The sequence below is a fragment of the Garra rufa genome, chromosome 4, assembly GCF_049309525.1.
Source record: "Garra rufa chromosome 4, GarRuf1.0, whole genome shotgun sequence".
NCBI classification, from domain to species: domain Eukaryota; kingdom Metazoa; phylum Chordata; class Actinopteri; order Cypriniformes; family Cyprinidae; genus Garra; species Garra rufa.
The window spans coordinates 3,203,388-3,213,369 of NC_133364.1; the positions used below are offsets into that span (position 1 = coordinate 3,203,388).

Below are 9,982 nucleotides of genomic sequence, written 5' to 3' on the forward strand. Positions count from 1 at the left end.
GTTCGGCTGCGGAGTTTACTGGCTTCATCGCGCTACTTTGACGTATGTGAAAGGTGCGTTTGTTTTTGTTCAATTTATATTGAATACAAATGTAAATTAACACATTCAGCAGAGGCTTTTCTTGTTTATTTTACAGTGGCATAATAACATTGAACTAAATGCAATAATATTGTTGTATAAATAAAAGTAAATTATTATTAAAGATGTTTGTGAGTTTCAGTTACGTCACATGATAACGCTCTGACAACGAAATGAAAGTGATTCTGAGCCTGGATCTGCTTTTCTTCACTGCAGAATGAAGCTCAGGGTGAGAATCAACAAACAGACCAGCAGGCTGGAGCTGGACGGACCAGAACCGACGCTTGTCGAGCTTAATGTCCGGGTCAGAGACACCCTGCTGCCTCAGTGCGGACTGGGGTGAGTTTAAGATGCTCCTGCTGCTTCTTTGTGCTCCTCTTGGTTGTTTGTGTTAGTTTGGACATAACTGATCAGGTATGGATGAAGATTAGTTGTGTTCTGATGGCCAATAGCCAATGATGTGTTTTGAAAGCATGTGATGCTGGTCACCATATTATCTGGTATTACTAGCTGGATTTTCCATATGGGTTTGATTTGATCTGTAGTTTTGCACATATGCTCAGTCATGTTGCTCACACTTTCATTTCTGCCCTTCTAGAGCACATCTCATGTGTCTGACTCTCTCTGCACAGGTCTGATGTGGAGTTCAGTCTGTCCCTGAATGGGAAGGAGGTTCTGTTGGACACAGGACAGACGTTGTCCTCTTGTGGGGTTGTTTCTGGTGATATGATCACTGTGATTTTGCCCCAGCAAACACAAACTGCCCCAGAAACCCAGAGTGGAGCAGGAGCTGTCCAGACAAACACACCCACATCCAGTGAGAAGGTGAGCTCAAGACACATAAATATACTTCATGTAGTAGTAATAATAATATTACAGTTTATTACAACATTGTTTTAAGTAATATCAGATTATTTTAGTCTGTGTGGTCTTTATACCATTAATCTCTGTTGGGCAGCACTCTTTCTTGTAAAAAAAAAAAAAAAAAAATCAAGTCAAGTAAACTTTATTGTCATTCTGCTGTGTGGAGACAGCGAAATGAAATGTTGTGCCTCACAAAACATGACATTAATACTTAATATATGCTAAATTAAAGTATTAGAAAAAAGTAGAATTTTAAAAGTAGTATTTATTATTTTTTCCTCTTAATTTATGTAAAAAATTGTCTATGTATTTTTTATTTTATTTTTTGTTTCTAAAAATTATTTTGATGTCTTAATTAAGCTATGGCCTAATCCTGCTTAATATTATTGAATACTATTTTATGTTTAACTGGTTAGATAACTTTTTTATAATGCTTTTGTATTAAATACAAAACCCAGAAAAATGTACACAGACAGCACAGAATGTCTAAAAAAAACAACAACAAAAAAGCACAAAAAAAACATGCATTTTATATATCATTCTTATTGTTAAACATTAAAAAATTATAAATTATTAAATTGATCAATTTAATTAATTCAATTCAATACATATTTTTTGATTATTTGCATGTAATTAAAAACAATTAAAATAAAATCAAAATAAAAAAACACAGAACTTGGGAAAGAAAAAATAAAACCCATTTCAAGACCCTAAAACTGCACTGGTATCATTATTTTATAAGCAACAGGAACCAAAGAAAGGAAAATGATATGAAAAAAGAACCTGATGCCATGAGTCAGCATGTTTGTGTGTTTGTGTGTGTGTGTGTGTGTGTGTGTGTGTGTGTGTGTGTGTACGTACTCAAAGCATCCTTTGTGTGTGTTTGTGTGAGTCCTCATAGCAGCCTTTGTCTTATCTCAGGCTGAACCCAGCAGCATCAGTGGTGGAGCAGACAGCAGCAGTGTGGGAGATTCTGGGATGGAGGATTGGATGGAGGATGAGGAGGGTGTGTCGGCCTTTGCTCCACCGCCGCTGCTGTGCTGTGAGACGGAGGATGGAGTGATTCCTCATGCGTTGGAGCGGCTGCTGGACTCATCGAGCTGCCAAAACCCTTCAGACTGTCTGATGCTGGCGGCGCATCTGCTGCTGCTGGAGACCGGCTTCCTGCCGCAGGTCAGAGTTTACACGATGACCCAAGAGACTGGATTAGAATTAATGATATTATTAACAAGATCAAACAAATTTGAAATAGGGATGTACATTTTAGGAGACTTCTATCATAATAGAGAACCAAATATTCAATTAATCATTCATGTAAATACATACAGATATTTAAAATTCCTAACTTCTTAAATCTAAAAAAGGTAAATAGTCAGACTTTATCAATCATGAATTAATCATTCACACCCTAATCTGAATATCCAAACAATGACATACTTTTGAACCTAACTGTTGAGTCTTCCATTGGTTATTCTCTCTCTCTCTCTCAGGGTGGTAATGTGAACTCGGGTGAGATGCCGATTGGCTGGCGGGCAGCAGGGGGTGTGTACAGACTTCAGTATTCCCACCCACTTCTGGAGAACAACCTGGTGTCAGTGGTCGCTGTACCAATGGGCCGAACACTTGTCGTTAATGGTGCGTTCATCTGCATTCAGCAGTTGTTATTCGTCGGCATCTTCTTTCATTTGATTTGATTATTTGTTAATTTGTTGTGAAACAGCTGTTCTTAAGATGGACAAGACTATGGAGAATTCACGCAAGCTGGTGCTGAAACCAGATGATTATGTAACAGCTGACAGGGCAGGTAATCTTGAGACTGCATGTATTGCATTTTGTATTTATATTGCATATTTATATTTATAAGCAGTCCAATACGATTTAACTGTATAACCTACATTACTACAAAAATAATTCTGATCCTTAAAGTCATGACGAAATAGAAGTTGTGACAGATTATTTGTTCTGTATTGTGATTAATAAAAACTATATAAACATATTTAAAAAACAAAAACACACAACTAAATAAATAAATGTCTAACTTAAGTTTAAACTGAAAATATAAAATGTAATTAAAAATATTAACGAAACCTATAATAGTATATTAATGATACTAAAGTAACACTCATGTAAACACAACTTAAATTTTTCAGGGCAAACTGGAAACTGGGTTAATTTTGTTATTTTCTAATTCTATTATTTTCTGTAGTAATTGTCAGAATCTCAAAGATACTGTTGTTTGTACCCTGAGCATTTCAGCAGGTTTTGTGTGTGTCTGCAGGAGGAAGCACAGGCGTCGTCTACACAGACTTGCGCAAACTGTCTCGTCTCTTTAAAGATCAGCTGGTGTATCCGCTCATGGCCGCTGCCAGACAGGGTGATTATCATTATTCCTCTCTCAGTGCTAGTACCATGTGTGTTGTTCGGAGTGTGTAATGTGTGTGTGTGTGTGTGTGTGTGTGTGTGTGTGTGTGTGTGTGTGTGTGTGTGTGTGTGTGTGTGTGTGTGTGTGTGTGTGTGTGTGTGTGTGTGTGTGTGTGTGCAGCGCTGGGTCTGCCAGCTCTCTTCGGTCTGCCTGTTCTTCCTCCTGAGCTGCTGTTGCGTGTTTTGCGACTGCTGGACGCCGCCTCTCTCGTCTCGCTGTCTACCGTGTGCCGAGACCTGAACATCGCTACCCATGATCCTTCGCTCTGGAGACACCTGCTGCACAGAGATTTCAGGGGTAAAACACGCGCACACACACACACACACACACACACACACACACACATGTTGGGTTTACATGTTTTATGGGGACATTCCATAGGCGTAATGGTTTTTATACTGTACAAACCGTATTTTCTATCGCCCTAACCCTACCCTACACCTAAACCTAGCCCTCACAGGAGATTGTGCACACTTTTACTTCCTCAAAAAAACTCATTGTGCATGATTTATAAGCCTGTTTCCTCATGGGGACCTGAGAAATGTCCCCACAAGGTCAAAATTGACTGGTATTCCTATCCTTGTGGGGACATTTGGTCCCCACAACGTGATGAATACCAGGTACACACACACACACACACACACACATCAGACTGTGTTTGTACTAATGAAGTGTATGTTGATTGTTGTTGTTTTTTGCAGTGTGTTTTTCTGCAGGAAATCAACAGAGAGACACTGACTGGAAGGAGGTAAGCCAAATGTATCTCTTATTCATATTTACATATTTTATAGTGACTCGTTATTAGCACTCAATAGTCATTAAAAAATATGTAAGAATCTGCAATTTTATAATAAAAAAAACATTTGTTAAATGAACCATATAGAACAAATGAATGGCAGTTTAGTATTAGATATTAATTTAGTATAGATATTAGTATTGAATCACTAAATTGTTATATATTTTAATTATTATTTAAAATAAATAATACAAATAAATTAATAAGAATCTGTTATAATGTAAGATTTTTGAAACTGATAATATTTGATAAGAAATTAATTATAATTATGCTGATAAATAGATGCTATAATAAAATATAATAATGTAATTTATTCATTTTTGTGATTATGAATTAATATTTTTAATATATCTATTCCATTTTAATATGATTTATCACTGAGTTACCACACAATCTAAATTATTATAGTTTTTTATCTATTTAACATTAAATTATGCTCATAAATGGGTAAAATCTGTTATTTGTTTATGTGAAAACAAAATAGTTAATAAAAACTAAACTGAAACTAATAAAATAGAGAAATTAATTATGATCATGTTGCAAAATCAATCTATTTAAATATCAAAATAGAATCTAAAAACCAATTTATTTATTTTTATATGCGAGTATGAATTGATTAATATTTGCACTTTTTAATAATAATTCCATTCATTACTACTGAAATAAAACTGAAAATACTAAAGCTGTTACTTTAGATTTGCAACTATAAAATGGTGGTCATTGATAATAATTATATGAATGATACAGTTTCAATGTATGTACTACCTTGTGCCTTATGTTTGAGTCACCAAACTAAATTAAATATTATATTTCTGTAACTTATTTTTAAGAAATACTCATAACTGTCCTTTTTTGCCCTCAGCTTTACAAAAAGAAGTATAAGCAGAGGAAGGAGAATGAACGCAGGGGCAGATGTCGCTTTTATCCGTCCCACGTGCCCCCAATTTTCCCTCTCACCCCCATCCCGTCCGCTCCACTTCCCCTTCCTCTTTACCCTCCGGGGATCATCGGTGGAGATTATGACCAGGCACCCGTCATCCTTCCCCGTCCGCGCTTTGACCCCATTGGTCCACTCCCAGGTCATCTGCCAGGAATGGGCATTCCCATTGGTCGACGCGGTTTGAGGCCAGGAGGAAATCGACCAGCGGACATCAGGAGAGGTTTCATTTGAACTTGAGCTTCAGCACTTTAAATGCTTATTTTTCCAAACAAGTAGAAGTAAAATTATTTTGATGGTCTTACGTTTTTGTTCATCATTAACTGAAGCATTCCTGGGACATTTAGACCCACAAGCACACATTTGAAATGAATTCATTATAGGAATAAATAAAAAATGAAGACATTATAAATGATGCATTAGAGCAAACATTCAATAAAAAGTTCAGAATTATTTTTAGTAAGCCTTTAGTCTGATTGCTTTGTCAAATGTGACCCTGGAAAAGGTTAAATTTCAATATATAAGCTTTCCATTGATGTATAGTTTGTTAGGATAGGACAATATTTGGCCGAGATACATCTATTTGAAAATCTGGAATCTAAGGGTGCAAAAAAAATCAAAATACTGAGAAAATCACCTTTAAAGTTGTCCAAATTAAGTTCTTAACAATGCATATTACTAATCAAAAATTACATTTTGATAGGTTTACAGTAGTTAATGTAACATGATCTTTACTTAATTTCCTAATGATTTTTGACATAAAAGAAAAATCAATAATTTTGACCCATTCAATGTATTTTTGGCTATTGCTACAAATATACCCCAGCGACTTAAGACTGGTTTTGTGGTCCAGGGTCACAAATCTATCAATATTTGATAACAGTTTAGTATAGAGTATAGAATTAGTACAGAGTTAAATAATAAGAATTCTAATATTATTCTGTTGTTTGATCATTTATTTTTTTCTATTTTACAGTACAACTGGAATTTGCACAGTAATATATTTCAGTCTTTTTTTTTTATTAGCATTAAAATAGTTGTAATTATTATTATTATTTTTAGCCATTAAAGATGATGAATTGGAAGCAAGGCACTGAGGCACAAAAAACATTGAATAAAGCTGCAAACTGACTTGAGCTTCTATTTGATTGTTTCTCTGGAGATCGGTCAGCACAGAGTCAAAAGTTTGCTTGTGACGACAGCATCAGGAGTCATGTGTGGCTTTTCTCAGCGCTGTTGCTCCACACAGGTTTGCGTTTCTCCAGGAATGCCCGGATACCCTCCTGCCCGTCTCGCAGCGTCAGGTTCTCCACCATGGCGGCGGCAGCAGAGGCGTAAGCCGCGTCCCGGCCCTGAGCCATCTGTCTGTGAAACACAGCCTTCCCCAGAGCCACCACAGGCCGGCTGCTTTCACACACCCGCCGGGCGATGGCCAGCGTCTCCTCCTCTACCTGCTCCTCACGCACCACCTTACTGACCAACCCATGCAGCAGCGCGTCCTGAGCCGAGATGGGACGGCCCGTGAACAGCATCTCCATCGCAACCTAGAGGAGAGAAATTATAATTAATAATAGAATAATTAAACAGAAAAATACAGCAGTGTTTTTTTATAATTAGGTAAAATAATTATTCTTCTTATTATACGATGTTTCTTAAATATTATAAAATATTAATGATTAATTTTAGAGTACATTTTTAATTATTTTTATAAGAATTAGATTCCAGTTCAATGATTATATAAAATAATATTATTATTATTATTATTATATGGTTTGATAAACTGACAATATTATAATTAATTTAATCAAATATTATTTTTTAACTTAACAGTTAAATATTAACAAGTATATATTTAGCTATTTTATAATTAGTTAAAATATGAATAATAATTATTATTATATCGTTTGATAATTTGATAATATTACAATTATTATCAAACATTAATTTACTTTACAGTACAATTGTAATTTACAACAGTAATAAATAAGTTAATCTACAACAATAATAATAATAATAATTTACTAATAATAATATTAATTATTATTATAAGGCTTAATATATGATAAATTCTATTTTTTTTATTTTATTTTACAGTACAGTTGTAATTTACAACAGTAATATATTTCTTTGTTTTTTTGTTATTATCATAAGTTAAAATAATAATAAAAATAATTTACTATTAACTATTACTATTGCAATTATTATTGTGTTGTTAGCAATAAAAAAAATGTATTATGAACTTGTCATTAAATTATTAAAATATAAACTTATAAATATAAAATCTGACACACTAGAGCAGTAAATTCACCTTTCTGGGCACTGCGCGTCCTATCGCCACGCCAGGTGTGGAGCAGAACAGGCCCACGTTGACTCCAGGAGTAGCGAAAGTCGATTTATCCGACGCTACAGCAATATCACAGCTGGCAACTAACTGGCATCCCGCCGCTGTGGCGATACCGTTCACCATAGCAATGACCGGCACCGGGATGTCCTGAATCAGGGTCATGACCTTCAAGAAAGAGTTGAGTTATTCCACTGCATTCACACACACACACACACCCCTCTGCTAAATGAGCTCTGACCTCTGAGCAGGTCTGGAACACCTTGCTGTGATAGTCCTGGCCCTGTGCAGCCGTCAGCTCCTTCAGATCATGACCCGCGGAGAACACGGGACCCCGCGCTGCAGAGAGACACACACAGTTACTATGGAAGCCTTCGTTTCAGCGCATCTGTCTCTAGATGAACTGTGAATGTTTGCCTGATATTATAATGACACGCAGATCGTCTGTGTGTGAGTCTGTCAGGAGGTTTTCTCTCAGAGATTCCAGCATGGCCAGAGACAGAGCGTTCCTCTTCTTAGGGTTATTTAGGATAATCCTCCTGAAATTGCAACACACACTTCAAATAAGATTTACCGTCTTCATTTTATATTTAGTTAACATAATAATAAGATTCACACTGATTTGTGAAAAAAAGAATAAAGACTAAAGAATCATTCACAAACTAAGGTTTAAGTGTTTGCTAGATATTTATCTGGTGAAATATAAGGGCACATCATCACTAGAAAAATGCATATTCACTACAACGACAAGCCTAATAAACTTTCTGTCAAATGTTTTGCTTGCTATTTTTCTCTATAAACAGTGACATTTGCGTTAACATTTGGTTATTAAATAAGTTGCATTTAAGACAGGTCTCATTATGGTTTAGGTGTCCAAATAATTGTAAGGTCGTGGTAATAAATATCGATGAACACTGCTGAATGTAAAGTGGGTTTGTTTGGGGTCAGAGGTCACGCGAGTTCCAGCACCTGATTCCGTCCTGCTGCTCTCTAAGGGTCAAAGATGAAGAATCAGCGCTCATCTTCCTCGTCAAGATCCTCCAAGACCCCCCGCTGGACTTCAGAAGGTTTGACGCTTTGTAAAATCTGCCTAAAATCATTTTTGATTACCGTTAATGCATTACAGGAACACAGTATAGTAAAGACGACTGAACCACCGGATGTGGAGAGTAATATTCAAAATAAAAGTCTTTATAAATTGTGAAACGGTTAATATTCGCAAGCTCAACTACAACGTGAATGCAAGTGTACAGACTATGTTCAACGCAATAGTATCATTGAATAAAGCAATATAACAATATGTAAATAAAAAATAACATTAATCAGGAAACAATCCACATACATAGAAATAAATAAACAATATTCGTGTAATTCACACTATTCACCACAGGAGGGCCAAACTCGAATTCTAGATGTAAAATATGTTATATTATAGTAAATTAAAGGGGTAATTTGACAAATGATTTTCTGCTTCCAAATTAACAATTTGTTAAATCAATTAAACTAATTTATTAAAAGGTCGTAATTAATTAATTAAATTGCATGCGATCAATGCAAAGTAATTTAGTGCAAGGTTTTCGTCTGACTCGCGTTTTATCTGTAGAAATAAATCACATTAATGTAATTCAAACAATTTACCACAGGAGGGCGATGAAACTCTAATTCTATATGTATATTAATGTAAAATGCATTTATAATAAATACAGGGTTAATATAACAGACGTTTTTTCTGCTTCTCGTGGTATTTTTTTAATTCGTTAAATGTAAATCAATGCAAAGTATAGTTTTCTAGACTAGAATTATAAAACGTAAAAATATATTATGTATTTATTTTAACAAAGATAAAATACAACAATACATAGAGAATCATACAAGGACTTTCGTCATATTTTTCCCACTAAACTTATATTTCTTTCAAAAAGATACATTTACCAGAAGTTTTGTTGTCGCCCAGTAAAATCAACAATTTATTTAATAATTATGAATCAATGCAAAATTATTTAATGCAAGTATTTCTCCTGATTCCAGTTTTAATCGTAGAAGAAAGTGTCAGCAGTGCATTTCACACAATTCACCACAGGATGGCGCACAGATATAAAAATGTATTTCTACTAGACAATAGGGCGGTTTTCTAGATGTTTTATTGTTGCAGAAGCTCGTGATTAGTTTATTAAATTATATGCGATCAATGCAAAATAATTTAGTGCAAGGTTTTCGTCTGACTCGCGTTAAATCTATAGAAATAAATCGCATTGATGTAATTCACACAATTCACCACAGGAGGGCGATGAAACTCCAATTCTAAATGTTAAATATATATATAGTAAATTAAAGGGGTAATTTGACAAATCATTTTCGGCCTCTTATGGCAATTAACAAATTATTAAATCTTTAATGTTTTTTTTTTTGTTTGTTTGTTTTTTTAGTAGAATTAAAGACGTAGAAATAATGAACAGCAGTGTAATTCATACAGTTTCACCACAGGAGTTTAATTGCTTTGAATTTTTCAAAATGTAATATTTATGAAAAATCTAGTTTGTCGCC

The 9,982-nt window shown here is 34.8% G+C and overlaps 2 protein-coding genes across 3 annotated transcripts; one reads left to right on the forward strand and one right to left on the reverse strand.

Annotated features, from left to right (window-relative positions):
• Position 1: 1 nt before the first annotated feature.
• On the forward strand, positions 2–5,556 carry LOC141333172 (F-box only protein 7-like). Of its 2 annotated transcripts, none has more exons than XM_073838118.1 (10): positions 2–53; positions 295–417; positions 711–903; positions 1,864–2,115; positions 2,433–2,577; positions 2,663–2,746; positions 3,221–3,316; positions 3,485–3,661; positions 4,066–4,112; positions 5,023–5,556. In XM_073838118.1, the coding sequence occupies exons 2-10, from the start codon at positions 296–298 to the stop codon at positions 5,329–5,331; spliced, it is 1,425 nt and encodes a 474-aa protein (XP_073694219.1). In that variant the 5' UTR covers positions 2–53; position 295; the 3' UTR covers positions 5,332–5,556. The 2 variants fall into 2 exon arrangements, with proteins under 2 accessions (XP_073694219.1, XP_073694220.1); XM_073838119.1 differs by having other exon boundaries at positions 3,224–3,316.
• Positions 5,557–5,695: 139 nt separating this feature from the next.
• Positions 5,696–8,591, reverse strand: echdc3 (enoyl CoA hydratase domain containing 3). Its single transcript, XM_073838120.1, has 5 exons — positions 8,408–8,591; positions 7,856–7,977; positions 7,680–7,777; positions 7,406–7,606; positions 5,696–6,641 (listed from the first exon to the last, which is right to left on the reverse strand). The coding sequence occupies exons 1-5, from the start codon at positions 8,536–8,538 to the stop codon at positions 6,309–6,311; spliced, it is 885 nt and encodes a 294-aa protein (XP_073694221.1). The 5' UTR covers positions 8,539–8,591; the 3' UTR covers positions 5,696–6,308.
• Positions 8,592–9,982: the final 1,391 nt, after the last annotated feature.